Source organism: Anolis sagrei, chromosome 9 (assembly GCF_037176765.1).
Source record: "Anolis sagrei isolate rAnoSag1 chromosome 9, rAnoSag1.mat, whole genome shotgun sequence".
In the NCBI taxonomy this organism is placed as follows: Eukaryota; Metazoa; Chordata; class Lepidosauria; order Squamata; family Dactyloidae; genus Anolis; species Anolis sagrei.
This window is the reverse complement of record NC_090029.1, coordinates 14,049,867-14,072,157: the sequence shown is the minus strand read 5'-3', so window position 1 is coordinate 14,072,157 and position 22,291 is coordinate 14,049,867. Positions and strand designations below refer to the sequence as shown.

The window sequence follows — 22,291 nt, the reverse complement described above, 5'->3', positions numbered from 1 at the left end:
TCTTTACTTTCTTACCTCTCTTTTTCTCTCTCCCTCCCTCCCTCCCTCCCTTCCTTCCCTCCCTCCCTCCTTCCTTCATTCTTTCCTCCCTCCCCTTCCTTCCTTCCTTCCTTCCTTCCTTCCTTCCTTCCTTCCTTCCTTCTTCCTTCCCTCCCTCCCTCCCTCCTTCCCTTCCTTCCTTCCTTCCTTCCTTCCTTCCTTTTTCCTCCCTCCCCTTCCTCCTTCCTTCCTTCCTTCCTTCCTTCCTTCCTTCCTTCCTTCCTTCCTTCCCTCCCACACTCCTTCCTTCCTTCCTTCCTTCCTTCCTTCCTTCCTTCCTTCCTTCCTTCCTTCTTTCCTCCCTCCCTCCCTCCCTCCTTCCTTCCTTCCTTCATTCTTTCCTCCCTCCCCTTCCTTCCTTCCTTCCTTCCTTCCTTCCTTCCTTCCTTCCTTCTTCCTCCCCTCCCTCCCTCCCTCCCTTCCCTCCCTCCCTCCCTCCTTCCTTCCTTCATTCTTTCCTCCCTCCCCTTCCTTCCTTCCTTCCTTCCTTCTTCCTCCCCTCCCTCCCTCCTACCTTCCCTCCCTCACTCCTTCCCACACTCGCTCCCTTCTTCCTTCCTTCCTTCCTTCCTTCCTTCCTTCCTTCCTTCCTTCCTTCTTTCCTTCTTTCCTTCTTTCCTCCCATCCCCTTCCTTCCTTCCCTCCCTCCCTCCCTCCTTCTCTTCCTTCCTTCCTTCCTTCCTTCCTTCCTTCCCTCCCTCCCTCCCTCCCTCCCTCCTTCCTTCTCTTCCTTCCTTCCTTCCTTCCTTCCTTCCTTCCTTCCTTTCTTCCTTCCTTCCTTCCTTCCTTCCTTCCTTATTCCTCCCTCCCCTTCCTTCCTTCCTTCCTTCCTTCCTTCCTTCCTTCCTTCCTTCCTTCCTTCCTTCTTTCCTCCCTCCCCTCCCTCCCTTCCTTCCTTCCTTCCCTCCCTCCTTCTCTCCCTTCCTTCCTTCCTTCCTTCCTTCCTTCCTTCCTTCCTTCCTTCCTTCCCTCCCTCCCTCCCTCCCTCCCTCCCTCCCTCCTTCTCTTCCTTCCTTCCTTCCTTCCTTCCCTCCCTCCCACACTCCTTCCTTCCTCCCTCCCTCCCTTCCTTCCTTCCTTCCTTCCTTTCTTTCTTTCTTTCTTTCTTTCTTTCTTTCTTTCTTTCCTCTCTTTTTTCTTCTCTTTTTTCTTCTCTTTTTTCTTCCTCCTTTCCTCCTGAGGGATGTTCAGCTAGGAGAAGAGAAGGTCGAGAGGGAACATGAGAAGCATTGAGGGTGTCCCATTGAGGGGGAGGGGGAAAACTGGCTTTCTGCTGCTCTAGAGACCAGGGCACAAGGGAACAATGGATTCAAATGCCAGGGAAAGAGGTACCACTGAAAATACTATGAAGAACTTTCTGAGAGAGGAAGAGCTGTTGGGGAGTGGCCTAGTCTGCCTGGGAGTGTGGTGGAGTCTCCGTCTCAGGAGGATTTTCCACAGAGGTTGTCTGTCAGGAGTGCTTTGATTATGTCTTCCTGCATGGCAGGGGTTTGGACTGGATAGCCCTTGGGGGTCTCTTCCGGCTCTAGGGTTCTAGGAGTCTATATCAGGAGTAGAATCATAGAATCATGGAGTTGGAAGAGACCTCATGGGCCATCCAGTCCAACCCCCTGCCAAGAAGCAGGAATATTGCATTCAAAGCACCCCTGACAGATGGCCATCTAGCCTCTGTTTAAAAACCTCCAAAGAAGGAGCCTCCACCACACTCCGGGGCAGAGAGTTCCACAGCTGAACGGCTCTCACAGTCAGGCAAGACGGGGTCTTATGGAGACACTTTTTCTCACCCATCCACCATTTCATCCTGACCAAGGCCAACCCTTTTGGGATCCAACTGTTTCCCATCTTTACTTTCACCTCTGAAAGAGAGAGGAAAGGGCAGAGAAGGGACTTCGGGAGAACCCCTCCCCCCCCCCCCGACCCATCCACTCTGCTTTGGCCTGCCATGCTGCCTCCAAGTTAGAAAGTTTCCCATGCCTGTTCTACTCCCTTTAGATAGTTCTGTCTAACCACACTTCCACTTTGCAGTTCTGTTCTTGTGAGGGATTTAATGCCCTTAAGAGAAGGGGGGAGATGTAATACATTCTTCTTTATTCTTAAGGCTTAGATATCTGTGAAGGTCAAAAGCAGCAGCAGCAGCAGCTCTAGAGCTAGTTGCATAATCCCTTCACCCACACACTCAGAACGACTCGCTTTCACATTGCTTCCTAGCAAATGGATTTACAGTGTCTTCCTTGCCCCGTGTCTTCCACTTTTATAGATTGGCTTGGTCACTGGCTGAGAGGAAAAATAGCAGAATAACCCAAATTGTATTTGTTCTTGATCCTCTGCTTTTGATGGATAGACAGGGGGGAAATAGCATTCTTTTTTGTGGTTTCCAAAATGTGCGCTTCTTCCACGCCTACCTGCATGACCACATTTCTGTGTATGAACCCCCATGATCTCTTCGATCATCTGGAGAGGCCCTGCTCGTGCTCCCATTTCCTTCGCAAGCGCGATTGGTGGGGACGAGAGGCACACTGGAACAAGCACATTTTCACGCTCCTTCTAAAGACTGCCAGAGTTGGGGCATGTCTGATGTCCTTGGGAAGTGAGTTCCAGAGTTGGGGGGCCACCACCGAGAAGGCCCTCTCCCTCGTCCCCACCAATTGCGCCTGCAATATTCCCAGGATAAAGAGAAGGTAGGAAGGGTGGAAGGGAGGAAAGAGAGAAGGAAGGAAAGACAAAAGGGTGGAAGGGAGGGAAGGAGAAAGAGAGAGATAAGGAAGGAAGGGAAGGAGGAAGGAAAGAGAGAAGAAAGGATAGGATAGTAAGAGAGGGGGGTCTGAGTAAAGAGTCCAAGGGACCAGATCCGGCCCCCGGGTCTGGGTTTGCCCATTCCTGCCTTGGAGCCTATGGCCTCTTGAAGCCACATACCTGGAAAACTGCCTCTTTGGTTGCAGCGACCTCAGCCAGGCAGGCGGTTGAGCTCCTTGCTCTTGGAGTGATGTAGAACAAAGACCTTCTCATTTTAAAAAAAGAGCAGAATGAGCCTGTGGCTGCATTCCTGACATCTATTCTCCATAAAAAATCAGACAGTGGCTGTTGTCACCGAATACAAGCAGGAATAGTATCTTGACTGGAAAGGAGAAGTAGAGCCCTGTCTGCACTGTCCATATAATGCAGCTTCAGAATACAGATTAGCTGCATTGAGCTGGATTATATGAGTCTACACTGCCATATAAGGGCCGTGGTGGCACAGCGGATTAAACCACTAAGCCGCAAAACTTGCTGATTGGAAGGTCGGAGGTTCGAATCTGCGGGACAGGATGAGCTCCCATTGTCAGTCCCAGCCTCTGCTAACCTAGCAGTTTGAAAACATGCAAATGTGAGTAGATCAATAGGTACCGCTTTGGCAGGAAGGTAACAGCGCTCCATACAGTCATGCCTGTGGCCACATGACCTTGGAGACATCTACAAACAACGCTGGCTCTTCGATCTAAAAATTGAGATGAGCACCAGAGTCCCAGAGTCGGACACGACTGGATTTAATGTCAAGGGGGAATCTTTACACTGCCATATAATCCAGTTCAGTGAGGTTCACCTGCATTCTGAAACTGTGTCATATGTCAGCGTTGAAGGGGGCTAGGCAACATTTTATTTATTTATTTATTTATTTATTTATTTATTTATTTGCGGTATTTATATTCCACCCTTCTCACCCTGCAGGCGACTCAGGGTGGATTACAATGCACATATACATGCCAAACATTCAATGCCATTTTAAACATACAACATATGTAGACAGACACAGGGGCATTTAATATCCAGCTTTCTGGCTTAATGAGGATATGCTCGATTCTGGCTCGTTTCTGTCCACTGGAGGAGCTGCCGCTTCACTATCCACTTGTGACACCGAGTCCTTTGATGGAGTACTTCCTCATTCTTACGCACGCTGCTGGAAGGTTTTATGGCATCGTAAATTAGTTAAATAAGCCTCCTCACATAAAGCAGTACCTAAATTTCCTATTTGACAGATGCAACTGTCTTTCGGGCTGCATAGGTAGACCGCAAGCTAGACTATTAATGGTCGAGAGCTTACTCCGACCCGGGCTGGCTTCAAACTCATGACCTCTCAGTCGTAAATTAGTTAAATAAGCCTCCTCTCATAAAGCAGTACCTAAATTTCCTATTTGACAGATGCAACTGTCTTTCGGGCTGCATAGGTAGACAGCAAGCTAGACTATTAATGGTCGAGAGATTACTCCAACCTGGGCTGGCTTAGAACTCATGACCTCTCAGTCAGTAGTGATTTAATGCAGCTATCTACCTTCGACGCAGCCCTGTAACGTGCCTATGGTCATACTATTTGTGTCATGAGACGCAATTTTCTCCCTGAATGAACTTGCAAGCAGGAACACTGAACAGGAATAAGGAACCAATAACACAGTGGTTCTCAATCTGTGGGTCCCCAGGAGTTTTGGCCTACACCTCCCAGAAATCCCAGTCAGTTTACCAGCTGTTAGGATTTCTGGGAGGTGAAGACCAAAAACATCTGGGGACCCCAGGTTGAGAACCACTGCAATAACAGAATACAGCCTAGCCTCGGCATTTGGTTCAATCCCATCACAGATCCCAGTTCCATAATGAACAGGAAGAGGGGTGGGAAAAGAATACGTTGATTGTTTCATCTTTTGAAAAGCCATCCTTCTCTGAATAAGATTCAAAGAATCTGCCCAAACGTTTACATCTCCAGAACCAGTCATATTTAGGGGTTTTCGGGAGGAAGTTTGTCGACAGAGGGGAAAAAAACCTTGCTATTTTTGTGATCTCAAATATTTTGTGTACTTAGTTTACCAGGGCTTAATCCCCCTGCTTCTGAGTTGTTTGCTTTCTAACTCTTCAGAAAAGTTGTGTGTTGTGGAGCAGAGCCAGTGTTTTAATCTTGAGCTGACAACTGCTGTCTTCTCTCTCTCCTCTGCTTCCCCCTCCTCTCTCTCTCTCTCTCTTTCTCTCTCTTTTTCCTATTCCAGGAGGACAACTGTTAGCTTTGTGGCCTACTGCTGCTCCACCCAGTGTCTGCAGACTTTTGACCTATTGAGTTGATAAATACTCCAAGCTCTGCAGGAACGGTGCCAGCTTAAAGCTGCATTAAACTGTGCCTCCTGATGGTACTGGAATACTGTGAGTGTGAGTGAGTGTGTAGGCGTGCCAAAGCACAAGCAGGAGTGCCCAGCTGGGAACGCTTGCGTCGGACCTCTTGAATCACATTTGGAAATGCTTGGATCGTGCACCTTTTGAAAACAGTTAACACCTTCCCATTCCTTCACAGGGGAGAATGTAAACCAAATGTGCAAAGAAGTGGATTTCTCTCTCTCTTGCAGTGATGCCTTTGTAAATTACGCCATTCAGAGTGGGCTCACTTGCTCAGACAACATAAACGGGTGTTGTGAACAATACATCTGCAAACCCAGAAACTTCCTTTGCGGCTTCCCTATTTGGCTTCCTATGACCTCCCTTTACAGAGCAGCCATTTAAGGTAGCAGTTTGTTTGTGCCGGAGAGTTTCCTCCCTCCTGTTTTCCATTCAGAAAGGAAACGGGTTCTGCTTCGTGCCCAGCTGGCTTCTTGACAGTTGGTGAGACTTGTAAAATCCACTGATTTCTTTTTTTCCCCAGAGCATCTTTTGCCTGGAATTGGGTTGGGGGGGTGGGATTAAGAATTTTCCCAGTGCATAAAGCAGGCAACGTTACAACTGACAGACACGGAACAATGGCTTCAAACTACAAGAAAGAAGATTCCATCTAAAACATTAGGAAGAACTTCCTGACTGTGAGAGCCGTTCAGCAGTGGAACTCTCTGCCCCGGAGTGTGGTGGAGGCTCCTTCTTTGGAAACTTATAAACAGAGGCTGGATGGCCATCTGTCAGGGGTGATTTGAATGCAATATTCCTGCTTCTTGGCAGGGGGTTGGACTGGATGGCCCATGAGGTCTCTTCCAACTCTTTGATTCTATGATTTTATGAAAAGACAGAAAATGGGTAATTTCTTGGCAGACCTTTTTGGATTCCAGATGTTGCAGCTCCCATGAGCACCTGGCAGCAGAGTTTCAGTTCAGCAACATCTGGATGGTCTTACTTTGGTCTTAAAAATGTTGGTAGGTTGGAAGAGTTCCCAAGTTGACTTCCTTCCTTCTTTTTCCTGCCTTTAAAACGTCATGCGACTGTTAGTAGAGGTGTAAAATGGTGCCGTTTGCATAGAAGTAGCTTTATCTGTTTCACTCCAGACCAGATGTCCAGCATTAGGGAAGGCCCTGAAAGGGAGAGTGTATAAACTCATAATCTTTGCCTTGAAAAGGCTGTGATAACATTTAAACACATTTGTGCTCCAGAAGAGCCTTGCAGAAATACAGTATTATCACTGCCCTGAGGATTGTTTCTGGGGGTACTTTTATCCCAGGAGCTTTGGCAGCAAACAAGAGGGTGGCCAGGCACCGTTACCTGTAAACGCAGAAGCAATCACTACAAAGGGTAAAAAAAGCGAGATTTCTAGGTGCGGGAATATCGCAGGTTTGAGCCAAATATGCAAATCTTCACATGTCTGTATATCCCTGCATTCAGAAATCATGTGATTTTTTTATCTGGGTTCCTGGATTTTAGATGTTTATTCCTGATTGGTTTGTTCCTGAAAAGAATGTGACACTTGACTAGAAGGAAAAAACAGTCGGGTACATCAAATCATCTCTCAACAAAAGGATTCCCCCCAGGCACTTCCAAGCCATTAAATGCTAATCAAGGTGGTCAGTTGAAACATTCACTCCTAGCTCCAGCAGACAAAATGTCCTTTGTCTCACCCTGGTCATTCCACAGATATATAAACCCATTTTCCTAGTTCCAACAGACCTCACTACCTCTGAGGATGCTTGCCATAGATGCAGGTGAAACGTCAGGAGAAAATGCCTCTAGACCATGGCCATATAGCCCGAACAAACCTACAACAACCCAGGAAAAAACTTTGTTTTTGTGTCAGAAATGTCATGAAACATGTTGAGTGCACAGTTTATCTGGCCAGGACAAAGAATGGAAGTTTTGCAGTGATTTGCTGCAATGATTCTCCACATATCCACATGTTGAGGGTTTTTAAAAAAAAACCAAAAAAACACCAAAGTTTCGGGCGGAAGTCCTGCGGCAGCCATCTTGGGAGTCTCTAAATCTGGTAACAAAGCATCAAGTCTGGACAACGGAGGTGAAAATCCCAGGACCAAGAAGTCTGTATGTGGACCTCTTCTGAAGTCCCAGGACTTTTTTGCCCCTGATTGTGACTGTGAGAGCTGTTCAACAGTGGAACTCTGCCCCAGAATGTGGTGGAGGCGCCTTCTTTAGAGGCTTTTAAACAGGCTGGATGGCCCTCTGTCAGGAGCTTTGAGTGCGATTTTCCTGCTTCTTCGCAGAATGGGGTTGGACTGGATGGCCACAAGGTCTCTTTCAACTCTATGATTCTATGATTCTATGTTTTAAAACTTGTGATTTAGTGCTGTCTGGAAGCGTCCTGGGAAGCTTCCAGACAGCTTCCCAGGAGACTAGGACATGGAACAATGGCTTCAAACTACAAGAAAGGAGATTCCATCTGAACATTAGGAAGAACTTCCTGTCTGTGAGAGCTGTTCAGCAGTGGAACTCTCTGTCCCGGAGTGTGGTGGAGGCTCCTTCTTTGGAGGCTTTTTAACAGAGGCTGGATGACCATCTGTCAGGGGTGCTTTGAATGCAATATTCCTGCTTCTTGGCAGGGGGTTGGACTGGATGGCCCATGAGGTCTCTTCCAACTCTAGAATTCTATGATTCTATTATTGTTCTTAACGGCTCCAAAATCAGCAAGAAGCCCAAATTCCTGGCCTTACCTTAAGAATTAGATTTTTAACACAAACCCATATTTTAGAAAAGCAGTCTACTGTCCTGACTTGGAGGCTCTACAAAGCTTATTTCCTTTAATACGTTGGTGTAAAGGCGTACGAGTAACAAACTGGTTGCAGGTCTTGATAAATATCCACATGCCCATGTATCTGAACTGTCAAGAGTCAGTCATTTTTCAAGTTGCATCCTTGGAGGAGATTTGGAGCCTTCTTGATGCATTCTGAAGCACAACAGTAGCAAGAGGCAGACACAAGTCCAAATGTGGGTCTGTTTGTGTTATCCGGAAAAGAGCGCATTTTCCGATTGTGTGCCAAAGAAAGCCTCTCTCCACGGATGCTTTTCCGACAGCTCCAGGAAGTTCAGCTTGAGAACGGCCGGAAGAATGATGCATTTGGCTTCGTATTTTGATATGCTTCTGCGTGGAGAAATTCCGTGAGCGTAAGGCAGTGGCATGACCAAAGGGCGCAGCATCTGCTCCTCTAAGGTTGCCTGGTCTGCTTTTTTGTATGCAGGCTTAAGGAATACGAACGTTAACCTGGATCGTGCCTTAATTTAAGAATTTCATGTCATCTCTTAAATAAGAGTTGGCCTTCCTGATCCTTTGGAAAGCTGGCCAAGAATCCATAACTATTCAAACAGGATGGGAAGGCTATAGTACAGGCACGGGCAAACTTCAGCCATTCAAGTGTTTTGGACTTCAACTCTCACCATTCCTAACAGCCTCAGGCTCTTTTCCTTCAGCAGCTGAAGGGGGAAAGGAAAGGGCCTGAGGTTGTTAGGAATGGTGGGAGTTGAAGTCTAAAACATCTGGAAGGAAGGCCAAAGTTATCCCTATACCAGCTTGAATCGTTTTCCTGTCCTGAGAAGCAAGGGTGCTCAGTCATTCAACAGGGTATAGAACAACCTCTTGCACAAAGGAGTGAATATTTTTCATATCGTCACATATTTGTTTAAATAGGTTATTGTGGGTTTTTTTTCGCTATAGGGCCATGTTCTAGAGGCATTTCTCCTGACGTTTCGCCTGCATCTATGGCAAGCATCCTCAGAGGTAGTGAGGTCTGTTGGAAATAGGACAATGGGTTTATATATCTGTGGAATGGCTGGGGTGGGGCAAAGAGCTCTTCTCTGCTGGGGCTAGGTGTGAATGTTTCAGCTGATCACCTTCATTAGCATTTGAAGGCCTGCCTGAGCCTGGGAAAACCTTTTGTTGAGAAGTGTTAAGATGTGCCTGGTTGTTTCCTCTCTGCTGTTTTGCTGTTGTAATTTTAGAGTTTTTTAATACTGGTAGCCAGATTTTGTTCATTTTCATGGTCTCTTCCTTTCTGTTGAAATTGTCCACATGCTTGTGGATTTCAATGGCTTCTCTGTGTAGTCTGACATGGTGGTTGTTGGTGTGGTCCAGCATTTCTGTGTTCTCAAATAATATGCTGTGTCCAGGCTGGTTCATCAGGTGCTCTGCTATGGTGCCCCATTCCAGCCATTCCACAGATATATAAACCCATTGTCCTATTTCCAACAGACCTCACTACCTCTGAGGATGCTTGTCATAGATGCAGGCGAAACGTCAGGAGAAATGCCTCTAAACATGGCCCTATAGCCCGAAAAAACCCACAAGAACCTAGTGATTCCAGCCATGAAAGCCTTCGACAATACTTTGCTTAAATGTTGGTGCAAAACTAACCATCATTTGGTCCAGAGAAATAGTTCATTCTGTCACAGTCCTCTTTTCAATACCAGCAGGAGATAGTCTCTCCTCTTCCTTTCCATGTTCCCAGAGCTTGTTCTCTTCTTGCGGATGAGGGAAAAGCAAGGGATGAGATGCTCCTGAAGATGTTCCATCTGATTTGGGATAGCAATAATAGGGACTGCATGTGGAACCCACCTCCACCTACCTGGCGGCATCTGATTTGCAAGTTTGAAGGAGGTGGTAATAGAATGCTTGATTTTAACTCTGCATCACTTTCTAAATGTCCTCACCTCAGAATAAAAACAAAACCTAAATGTCTCGTATGCTGTGTGCCTGTTGGTTTCTGTTCCTTGCAGTTTCAGGTTTGGTCAATTGTTAATGGATGTCTAGTCAGCTACTACTTATGATGGCCCCATGAATTGGAGACCCATAATAATAATAATAATAAGAAGAAGAAGCAGAACAACAACAACAACAACGGTGCCGTGCTAAAAGATCTCAGCCAGCATATCTGTCCGAACGCATCTCCCTTTACGTCCCATCTCGGAGTCTGAGATCCTCTGGGGAGGCCCTGCTCTCGACCCCGCCTCTGTCACAAGTGAGATTGGCGGGGACGAGGAACAGGGCCTTCTCAGTGGTGGTCCCTCACCTATGGAATTCACTCCCCGGGGAGATCAGATCAGCAACTTCCCTCCTTCAGAAAGAAATTAAAAACATGGATGTGGGACTAGGCGTTTGGGCAATCTGGCAGATGAATAAGGGACTGCGACGATGGATAGGAATTGGACAATGGTGGAACGAAATATGAACTCTGAGTTGGCGAACGCTGTGCCTGAGATTGGCTATTGATTGTGTGATATACTGTTGTTTTAATTGTTTTTAATTGTTGACCATTTAATTGCTGGTTTTATATGTTATTGTATTTGTGTAGGCACCAAGATGTGCCTTTTTGTAAGCCGCCTTGTCATAAACATTGACAAAATCACAATCTGTCAACTGCAAAAGGCCACCTTACTTGGCTCTGTGCGCATCATTCGAAAATACATCACAAGGTCCTTGATGCTTGGGAAGTGTTCGACTTGTGATTTTGTGATACGAAATCCAGCATATTGATCTCACTTGCTGTGACATACTGTGTTTTTGTGTCAGTAAAATAACAGCAACAATAAAGACTCTTGCACAAGCCAGCCAAGATGGTCCCAGTGGTGATAGGCGCACTGGTTGTAGTGCCTAAAGACCTTGGCCTGCACTTAAACCAAATCACCACCTGCCAGTTGCAAAAGGCCACCCTGCTTGGATCTGCACGCATTATTTGCCAAAACATCACATAATTCTAGACACTTGGAAAGTGTCCAACGTGTGATCCAATACAAAAGCTAGCATAGTGATCTTGTTTGCTGTGTACTAATCTTGTGTATCAAACAACACTTTATTTGCATTCCACCCTATCTCCCCGTGGGGACTTGGGGCGGATTCCAGCATATACAGACACAGGCAAAATTCAATGCCTCAAAACAAATTCTGCAAATTCAGACTTCAAAACAATGACACACAGATACACAGAAAAAGGTAAAAGCTTCCCCTCCATCTCCAGCACTGGGGGTGGTGCTCATTCCCATTTCTAAGCTGAAGAGCTGGCATTGTCTGTAGACATCTCCAAGGTCATGTGGCCACTGGCATGACTGCATGGAGCGCTGTTACCTTTCCGCAGAAGTGGTACCTACCGATCTACTCACATTTGCATATTTTCGAACTGCTAGGTTGGCAGAAGCTGGGGCTAACAATGGGAGCTCACTCTGCTTCCTAGATTTGAACTAACAACCTTTGGGTCAGCAAGCTTAGCAGCCTGTTTACCTTCCTGCCAAGGCAGTACCTATTGACCTACTCACATTTACATGTTTTCAAACTGATAGGTTGACAGGAGCTGGGGCTAACAGTGGGAACTCACCTTGTCCCAAGGATTCGAACCACCAACCTTTCCATCAGCAAGTTTAGCAGTTCAACGGTCAAATCTGTTGCACCACCGCGGCCCCAAGACACCCTGTCACCAGCAGCCCTTCTCCAGTTCTGCAAATTCAGACTTCCCCGAACAAGGCTATCCTGTAATGCAGTCTCCTCTTATTCCAGTTGCCCTTCGCTTTACCAATCATCATCATTCTGTAATCTCATAATATGGCCAGGATATAATAGCCACAGTCTGGTCATTTTGGCTTACAGGGGCAATCGAGTCTGGATTTGCTCTGTTGGTTACTTTGGCAATCGGTGGTATTTGTGGGACTTTTCTCCAACACTGACTTTCAAATCCGGTGATTTTCACACGCCCAGCATTCACAACCCTACATAGAAATCAGAAAACCGATTCATAGGGTTTAGCATTCCCCATTACAAAAGCAATATACTGTTCAGGAAGTCAGTAGATTTCATTCATTTTGCCAAAATTCCTGATATATGCACAAAATGGAAAGAGAATTTGCATCTTTAGCGAGATCAGTATGAAGCACCAGCAATATCTGGGACTGCTTTATCAGAACATGCCAGCAATGTTGATTATTTACCTTGATACACTGCCTTCCCTTCAATAGAATCAACAGAAACTTTTATGGATTTCATGAGTTATCTGGGTTGAAATCCAAAGTATTTTGGATGGCTTAGTTTGGGTGCTGGCAAACTTGGCAAGGTACCTGCTTGTGTTTGGGCCACAAAAGCAGTACAGTAGTATTCAGTCTCTGTTGTTCTTGTTGCGTTCCTTTTATTTCCTGATGTTGACCATATAATGGGTTTTGTTTTTGCAAGATTTGCTCAGAAAGGTTACCTTTGCCTCCTGAGGCTGAAAGAGTGTGACTTGGTTATCGCCCAGATCAAGAACCTGGTTCATCAGGCGAAGTGAGGAGTCCCCCTCAAAAGCAGGTGACGACACAACCCTTTAAAACAGTGGCACCTTTGTGGCGAATGGAGGCATGAGTGATGTGAATTGCCTGCAGCCAGGGCTTCTCAGATGTGTCATTAAACTCATTAGTGTAATACCTGCTGTGGAGGGGAGACGTAGGCCGCTTAAGAGAGTTCAAATGATCCAAAGCTGGGTTTGCCCTTCAGGAGAGCTAAAGCTGCAGGACACACTGAAGACAGAGAGTGGCTCTCAGGTTAGTTGCCTGACCTGGATTTTCTTCCTCCACCCGAACATTTTTCTCTGGCTGATGCTGAGCCAGCAGGGAAAACTCAATCCCTTAGTGTCTAAAAGTGGGCAGAAGATTGCAGCCTGGGTTGGTGTGCTGTGGCAATAGAATTTATTCTCCATTTTTTAGAGGTTGCATGATCCTATTTCTGCCCATAATCACCCCTGTTAAAGCTTTTTGCAGGCAAGGTTATATGTGTGACTCTTAAGATCCTAGGAGGTTTCCGACTTTAGTGAGACAGAACAAGGAAAGGCCAAGGGGTTAAGGAGTGTTCCTATAGGAGAAGCCCGGATAGGAAACATTTGGCCTTCCAGATGTTGGACTCTCTCCTTTATTAGGTTACTAACGGGTGCTTCTTACAGGGAGTGGTCAACCCTCCTGTTTAAGGAGCCCCACTGGCTGCCGTTCATTTTCCGGTCCCAATTCAAGGTGCAGGTTCTTACCTGAATGATTTGGGACCTGCCTACCTGCGTGACCGCATTTCTGTGCACGAACCCACACGATCTCTTCGATCATCTGGAGAGGCCCTGCTCACGCTCACGCCTCCTTCGCAGGCGTGATTGGTGGGGACGAGGGAGAGGGCCTTCTCCGTGGTGGCTCCTCGACTATGGAACTCACTTCCCAGGGACATTAGACATGCCCCAACGTTGGCAGTCTTTAGGAGGAGCTTGAAAATGTGGTTGTTCCAGTGTGCCTTCCCAGAATAAGGAGAATCTCTCAGCAATATGCCCTCATAAAATTTATTAACAAATAAATAAAATATTTTGTTCCTGACAGTTCGAGACCTGTGCCCTGACCTGAAAGTCATAGAATCATCAAGTTGGAAGAGAGTGGGCCATCTAGTCCAACCCCCTGCCATGCAGGAAAAACACGAAGTATCCCAAAAAAATGGCCATCCGGCCTGTTTAAAGTTTCCAAGGAAGGAGTTTCCACCGGACTTCAAGGAGGCTCCTTCTTTGGAAGCTTTTAAACAGAGGCTGGATGGCCATCTGTCAGGGGTGATTTGAATGCAATATTCCTGCTTCTTGACAGGGGGTTGGACTGGATGGCCCATGAGGTCTCTTCCAACTCTATGATTCTACGATTTGATGATTCTAAAGCAGAGAGTTCCACTGTTGAATAGCTCTTATAGTTGGGAAGTTCTTCCTAATGTTCATGTGGGATCTCCTCTCCTGTCATTTGAACCCATTGCTCTGAGTCTCAGTTTCAAGGGAAGCAGAAAACAAGCCTGCTCCCATTTCCTTATGACACCCTTTTAGATATTTATATATGGCTCTCCTCTCCTCTCCGCCTTCTTTTCTGCAGGCTAAACAGACCCAGCTCTTTAAGACGTTCCTCTTCATAAGGATTCATGGCCTCCAGACCTTTGACCCTCTTCCAGCTTAGAGTCAATGTCTCTTTTGAACTGTGGGGCCCAGAATTGGAGATAGTGTGATTCCTTCCAGGTGAAGAGGTCTGAGCAAAGCCAAATACAAAGGCACCCTGACCTCCCTCGATTTTCCCTTGACTGCCCTTGGACTGCAGAAGGGCCGTTGGAGAACAGGCAGGCATCCTATGATTCACCTGCCACATAATTGGGCAGGTCTGGATGTGGCATCTCAGGTTGGACAGAAATCCTTGTGTCATCAGAAGGTTTGGCTGCCTTGCTGACTCATTGCATGTGTTTGCAAAAGGTTCACGGGAAATATGTCGTGAGGTTGAGGTCTCTTTTACAAGGCTCTTTTCCACAGGAGGAAGGTGGCTTTCATGCCTGGTTTTTTGGATGCCCTTTAATGATGTGAAACAGGCGTTCTTAGTCATACGAATCCCAAAGAGTGCAAACCAGGGCAGCAGCCATACAGTGCTCTCCTCTTCCACATGTTCTTGAAGTTCTGACGAATGCGCTGTCTGCCTTGTGTGTTTGCTCTCCTTAGCCGCAGCTTGTGCTGTGAGCCGATCTATCTCTCTTTCTCCGCCCGCCTCTCATGCCAGTGCAGTGCTTGGCGATGCCAGCTAGGGCATCCAGGCCAGAAATAGTTCTCTGGCTCCAGTCGGCAACTTGAGACGCCCAAGCGCAGTCCTGCCTGACCGCAAAAGCCAGGTTACTAAGCTGAGCTGCCTTGTGGGAAGATTTTCCTACTTGTCCCTTGGCACCGAGGTGAGAGTCCCACCTTACTGGGAAATGATACAACAGCTATTTTGTTTGCTCTTTTCAAGCCGGTTCCAAGAAGGAATATTCTCCTCTCTGCATTTCGCCTAAGGCAAGAGGCAGGTCTCGAAACCATAACAAACAGGCTTTTCTGAATCGGGGACTCCCCGTTTTCGCTCTATCTAAGCAGGCAAGGTCAGGTGGAAGCTGATATCTCCCCACCCAGCAGTGACTCACGAAGCCTTGGTTTTTCCTCCTGCAACTTCAGTTGAGCGGCAAACGTCATAGTCAAGACAACTGACCTAATTCCAAAGAGTTCTGTGCTGCTTTTTTTTCTCTTCCCTGCCTCGCTCAATTACACATTTTAGAGCTTTCGGAAACTTCCACAATGTTGCGGAATTGGAGCTGTTTTCTTCTATAGGGCAAACACAATGTCCCTTCGGCCCTTGCGTCTCTTGTGTATCACTTTGAAGACACAAAATGGGAGTTTGGCTTTTTACTGCAAGGACTAACTTACTTAGGCGATCCCTCATAGCCTGAGGATGATGGTCCTCCAAGTATAGTGTCTTGGTGGTGGATGCAAAAGGGAGGAACATGCAAAGAGAAAGGCGCGTCAAGCCAACCCTGACCGGGACTGCCTTTTATTTGGAAACCAATGTCCTCACTGAAGGAGAACATGTGGGTCAAGAATAGGGCTTCACAGCTACTTATGCATCCAGCACCAAGACACAGGAAAAGGGCCTGAGGCTGTTAGGAATGGTGGGAGTTGACGTCCAAAACACCTGGAGGGGGAGCCCATGTTGGTCCATGCCTGGTGTTGTTGTTGTTAATTCGTTCAGTCGTCTCCAACGCTTCGTGATCTCATGGACCAGCCCACGCCAGAGCTCCCTGTCGGCTGTCACCACCCCCAGCTCCTTCAAGGTCAGTCCAGTCACTTCAAAGATGCCATCCATCCATCTTGCCCTTGGTCGGCCCCTCTTCCTTTTGCCTTCCACCTTCCCCAGCATCATTGTCTCCTCTAGGCTTGGCTGTCTCCTGATGATGTGGCCAAAGTACTTCAACTTTGTCTCTAGTCTCCTTCCCTCCAGTGAGCAGTCGGGCTTTATTTCCTGGAGGATGGACTGGTTGGATCTTCTCACAGTCCAAGGCACTCTCAGAACTTTCCTCCAACACCATAGTTCAAAAGCATCTATCTTCCTTCGCTCAGCCTTCCTTAAGGTCCAGCTCTCACATCCGTGGGTTACGACAGGGAATACCATGGCTTTGACTAGGCGGATCTTTGTTGCCAGTCTGATGTCTCTACTCTTCACTATTTTATCGAGATTGGACATTGCTCTCCTCCCAAGAAGGAAGCGTCTTCTGATTTCCTGGCCACAGTCTGCATCTGCAGTAATCTTTGCACCTAGAAATACAAAGTCTGTCACGGCCTCCACATTTTCTCCCTCGATTTTCCAGTTGTCGATCATTCTTGTTGCCATAATTTTGGTTTTTTTAACGTTTAGCTGCAACCCAGCTTTTGCGCTTTCTTCTTTCACCTTGATTAGAAGGCTCCTCAGCTCCTCCTCGCTTTCAGCCATCAGAGTGGTGTCATCTGCATATCTGAGGTTGTTAATGTTTCTTCCAGCAATTTTCACCCCAGCTTTGCATTCATCAAGCCCCGCACATCCTCGCATGATGTGTTCTGCATACAAGTTAAAAAGGTTGGGTGAGAGGATGCAGCCTTGCCGTACGCCTTTCCCAATCTTGAACCAGTCTGTTGTTCCGTGGTCAGTTCTTACTGTTGCTACTTGGTCCTTGTACAGATTCCTCAGGAGAGAGACAAGGTATGCCCATCCCACCAAGATGCCTGATGTAGATGCACCTTATAAATTGCTTGAGGCCATTCCAAAGGTAGGCAGAACAAAAGGGGGATTTGAATCCTGGCCTTCCAGGCTGGATTTAATTTTCAGAAGCTTCAAAAGCTTTTGTTTTGTAACCTGTTGCTTGCAATCCTCTTTGAGCAGAGCAGGAAAGAGAATGCGGAGGCTCCAGGAGGCGTTGAGATGGAGGCTGAGCTGTCACTGCTCCTGGCAGGACGACTTCTTCCCACTACCTTTCTTTGCAGAGCCAAGTGCTTGGCCCCTGAGCCGGGCGTTTTCTTTCTACCTTGGCATGCATGCATTCGGTGCCGGCAGAGAGGCTCCAAAAGGCGAGGCATCAACAGGCTGGGCCTGCTCCTTCCCGTAGATGGGTGGATGGAAAAACTTAATGAGAATCACAGAGCGGTGAGATGCCACGGGACTTCTCGCCAGCTTTTTCAGTTGGGAGAACCGAGTGGGCTGAGAGTTTGAGCTGGAAAACACATTTATACCCAATTTTGTAAAAAAAAGAAAAAAAAGGCTGTGTTGTACTAAAGCAGGGGCCCTCAAACTTTTTAAACAGAGGGCCAGGTCACAGTCCCTTAAACTGTTGGAGGGCTGGGTTATAATTTGAAAAAAAACCTTGAATGAATTTGTGCTGGTACGGCTGTACCAAGAGCTCCAAACTCCCTTTCGTTCTTTGAGCGTTTGCATGTGCTAATTCTGGCCATTCATTTTGCAGTTGGATGGTTCCTGCTGGGCTGCAGTCATGGGGGTAGCCACCTGTCTATCATCGTTAAGTTTTAGATCCGCCCTTTTTTCCAGGTTCAGGAAGGAAAGGGAACCATTTTAGTTCAGTCTTACAGTTGGAAGCTCAGCTACAGGACGTGAAAGTTTTCTACCTGTAGAGAAGCTTCGTTTCTTACAAAGTCTAGGGGGAAACAGTCCCAAAAGCTCTGGCTGGGGAATTTACAGCCTCACTGTTTTAAGAACATTCTGTAAAGAAAGGCTTTTAAGAGAAAGAGCTTTACAGCACAACCCTTGTTGGGGTTGGAGAAACGGACCTACAACTTTTGTGGGAAAAATCCTAAGGACTCCAGCTGGAAATTCTTCAGAGCCTTGGCTGGTAGGTCTACTTGGGTACCCAAGAAGCAGTTTGGAGCTGGGAGTAGGGCCCACACCACCAAAGCCTAGAAAGCAGATTGTCCAAAGAGGGGTCAAAAAGGGTTTTCCTCGTAAAGGAAAGAAATGGTTTCCAAGCAAGTTGCCTGTCCATTGTAGACAAGTTAAGAAGCATTTGTTTGATTTGTTGAAGATCTAAGATTGTTTGTTGAAGACCTAAGCAATAATAAATAACTTTGTTAAACTTTTAAGCTTCTAAAGACTTTGTATAGGAAAAGCCATAGGGCCTCTCATCCGAGGCACCCCAGCTTCCCACTGGGCACACAGAGCACGTCCTGTTCAAAAGCCAATAGCTATAGGTCCAGCATGCGAAAGCACAGAATTCCTATGCACACTGCACATATCTTATTTATCATGTAAAAAACACTTAAAAACAATACACTAATTAAAATGACATTTTAATTGTCATTTTAACAAACATAAACTTATTAGTATTTCAATGGGAAGTGTGGGCCTGCTTTTGGCTGATGAGATAGGATTGTTGTTGTTGTTGTGTGCCTTCAAGTCATTTCAGACTTAGGTTGACCCTGAGCGGGGGCCGAGTAAATGACCTTGGAGGGCCGCATCCGGCCCCCGGGCCTTAGTTTGAGGACCCCTGTACTAAAGCAAGGGAATTGTGCTCATTTGTATTCCTCTCTAAGTTTGCTGAAAGACAGTGTTTCAAAGGTATCCGGATGTGCAAAGAAAGTATTCCCAATCAGAGCAGAGCGACAAATCCTCCGTTCTCTCTTTCCAGAGACATTTACTGTATTTCTTTGATTCTGAGCCGTATCCTCACCCTCTTATGAATGTCTCTAAAAATATGGTGCGTTTTAGAATTGAGGGTGCATCTTATATATCGTGGTGACACTGGAATGAGTGTACGTCTTACAATTCTATGGCATCTTGTAATGGAAGACTTTTGGAGATGACGATTTAGAGAATTGTTCTACTAAATAGCTAAACAGATTCAGGGAGTTCCAGGAGTTGTGTTTCCAAAAGAGTCAGTTGTTCCCCGCTCTGGAGCTGCAATTTTTCCTTCCCCTGAGGAGCTATGCAAAGATCACCAGTATGGCACTGGAGCTGGAAACAGAGAGAGGCGCCTTTGCCAGCTCGCTTGCTTTTGTCAGGATGGAGGGAGCTTAAATAGGAAAATGCTGCGATGCACTGGATTAGCTGCCTTCTGAAACAGTCTGACAGATCTGTGTCAAAGACATAGGCAGCCTACCCTCCCACATTTCATGGATGAAAACCAGGACACCGGCCTAGCCAAACAGCATCAGAGTGCGGTCAAGATGGGCAAAGTTATTCACGGAGGAGCGTAAAACACGCTGGGAGACACTGCGGCAGATTGCTTTTGCCTGTGGCGACAGGGAAGGACAAGATTCTGCCCCTTCCTCCTTCCTGAATTGAGTCAGGGCAAAAAGCTTTTTTACATTTTGAACTCACTTTGCAGCAATTGAAGCAAGCAAGAAGACAAAAGAGGATAGTGATAGGATGGGGCAGAAACTCAGATATTTTTGAAGCAGCTGGAAAAATGTGAAATGAGACCATTCTTTCCAAATCAAGGCGCTTGAAGGATATACCCTTGTTGTCTCCCAGCATGTGTTGCTGCTTTGCTTGCCTCGCGCAATAAAGTCTGTAGTCCATAAAAGTGATTGTTCCCAATCTGTACATTAAAGAGCCTGGGATTTTTGGATACTGTTACGTTTTTGTTCAGGCTTGAGCATTGCAGGTGCAGAGAAAGACAGTTTGAAGAGAGAAGCAGAGAGACAGTTTGGCGTGTACTCTTGCTTCATGAACTGCTGAAGGAATTTATCCACACAAACAAAAGAAAGACGATTTTAGATAGAATCATAGAATCACAGAATCATAGAGTTGGAAGAGACCTCATGGGCCATCCAGTCCAACCCCCTGCCAAGAAGCAGGAATATTGCATTCAAAGCACCCCTGACAGGTGGCCATCCAGACTCTGTTTAAAAGCTTCCAAAGAAGTTGCCTCCACTACACTCCGAGGCAGAGAGTTCCACTGCTGAACGGCTCTCACAGTCAGGAAGTTCTTCCTCATGTTCAGATGGAATCTCCTTTCTTGTATTTTGAAGCCATTGTTCTTCGTCCTAGTGTCCAGGGAAGCAGAAAACAAGCTTGCTCCCTCCTCCCTGTGACTTCCTCTCACATATTTATACATGGCCATCATATCTCCTCTCAGCCTTCTCTTCTCCGGGCTAAACATGCCCAGCTCTTTAAGCCGCTCTTCATAGGGCTTGTTCTCCAGACCCTTGATCATTTAGTCGCTCTCCTCTGGACACATTCCAGCTTGTCAATATCTCTCTTCAAATGTGGTACCCAGAATTGGACACAATATTCCAAGTGTGGTCTAACCAAGGCAGAATAGAGGGGACGCATGACTTCCTAGATCTAGACACTATGCTCCTATTGATGCAGGTCAAAATCCCATTGGCTTTTTTTGCTGCCACATCACATTGTTGGCTCATGTTTAACTTGTTGTCCACGAGGACTCCAAAATCTTTTTCACACGTACTGCTCTCGAGCCAGGCATCATCGTCCCCCATTCTGTATCTTTGCATTTCCTTTTTCCTGCCTAAGTGGAGTATCTTGCATTTGTCCCTGTTGAACTTCATTTTGTTAGTTTTGGCCATTCATCTCTCTAATCTGTCAAGATCGTTTTGAATCCTGCTCCTGTCCTCTGGAGTATTGGCTATCCCTCCCAATTTGGTGTCATCTGCAAACTTGATTATCATGCCTTCTAACCCTTCATCTAAGTCATTAATAAAGATGTTGAACAGGACCGGGCCCAGGATGGAACCCTGCGGCACTCTACTCGTCACTTCTTTCCAGGACGAAGAGGAAGCATTGGTGAGAATCACCCTTTGTTTCCAAGAGATGTCATTACCTACATCTATGCAAATATGGGTATTCCAAAATCCAAAAACCTCTGAAATATGAAACACTTCTGGTCTCAAGCATTTCGGATACAGGGTGCTCCACCTGTATGGGCTGGCTTGTGCTCCTCTGCAAGGATTTTACAGCCACACCGTGGCTTCAAGCCGGCCAGGCTTTTACAGGAAAGGTGACGCGTCTTGCCAACAACAACTGCAGAAGGACGCCCTGGAAATGGGAGGTGGTGTTTTCTTACTTAAGCTCCATTAACATTAGTGGACAGCGTGCCTCCTAAAACAATTCTGCTGAGTCCAGAACAACCAATGGCCTTCTGTTTGTGCTTCCCTCCCATTCCTCGCTCTTTTCTGGAGTTGTAGCGTTGGGTTTTGACACCACAAGATGGGTCATTGGGCTCCTCAGTTGGTTTATGTTTCGACATTCTTCCATATTTCCTTTTGTCAGTGAGTCTACCTTTTTCTCCAAAGTACCAATTGGGAAGGAATAGTAGCTTCTGTCATTCTTCTCATCTGGTTGCTTTCTCGGGACCTCAGCCCATCATATATGTATGATCCATCTAGCGTGGAAATAGTCCTGACTTATAGCCAGATAGGAGGAACAAGTTGTATGTAGTTCCTGCAGTGTGCAGGTGACAGACACTGTAGTTCAGCCCATCTCATGGGTTCTGGAGTGAGAAACGCATAGGGTGATATTGTTCTGTCATGCGCTGGGCCTGTAAAGAATTACCTTTAAAATAGGACATGCAACTTGAGCCCAGCGGGAAGCCAGGGCCCCCCGAAGAGAAGTTCTCAAGGATTTTCCACCACAAATGGTCTTTAGATGGCTTGTGAAGTATAACAAAGTCCTTTATTAATGATCAATTAAACAGAAATTTCTCTTGTCTTCAATAAAGTTAAACAAATGCTTCCAGGCTTTTATGCAACTGGTGGCTTCCTCATCACGTCCATGAGGGACAGGCAATTGTCTTCAATAACTGTTTCTTTACTTTAAGGAAAATCCTTTTTAAACTTCTCCCAGGCTGACTGTAATCTAAGCCTTACTGATGTGGGCTCCGCTACCAGGTCGAACTGCGTCTCGAGCACTGAGTGGACCTACCAGCAAGGCCAGTAGATTCTCCAGCTGGAGTTCTTTGGTCTTCCAAACTGTTTACCCTCCAAAATTCCTCAAAGCTTCAGGGCTGTTTCCCTGGAAATCTTAAGACTGTGCTCCCCCGGAAAGTCTTAAGGGTTGAAGCTTTTGTACAGGTGAAGCTTGTACACATCCTCTAAATTAGCTTTCCTTACTGAGACTAACTAATAATGGTTCCCTTCCCTTCCCAATTGCCCTGATCAAGGGGTGGAACCAAAACTTAACGATGATGGACAGGTTACTTGCCCTACGACTGCAACCAAAGGAAGCCACCTTTCTGCAGAATCCCTGAAACATTGGACTGTAAGCAAACATTTAATACAAAGCAAATAAA

The 22,291-nt window shown here is 46.4% G+C and overlaps 1 protein-coding gene across 2 annotated transcripts in view; it reads left to right on the top strand.

Annotated features, from left to right (window-relative positions):
• The window catches only part of LRRC28 (leucine rich repeat containing 28), a 95,241-nt gene extending 85,308 nt beyond the window's left edge, over positions 1–9,933 (top strand). For both annotated transcript variants that reach the window (XM_060755653.2, XM_067471301.1), the window contains exon 10: positions 5,049–9,933. In XM_060755653.2, the coding sequence (XP_060611636.2) occupies positions 5,049–5,121 (73 nt within the window). In that variant the 3' untranslated portion in view covers positions 5,122–9,933. The remainder of the gene's footprint in view (positions 1–5,048) is intronic.
• The last annotated feature ends 12,358 nt before the right edge of the window (positions 9,934–22,291 follow it).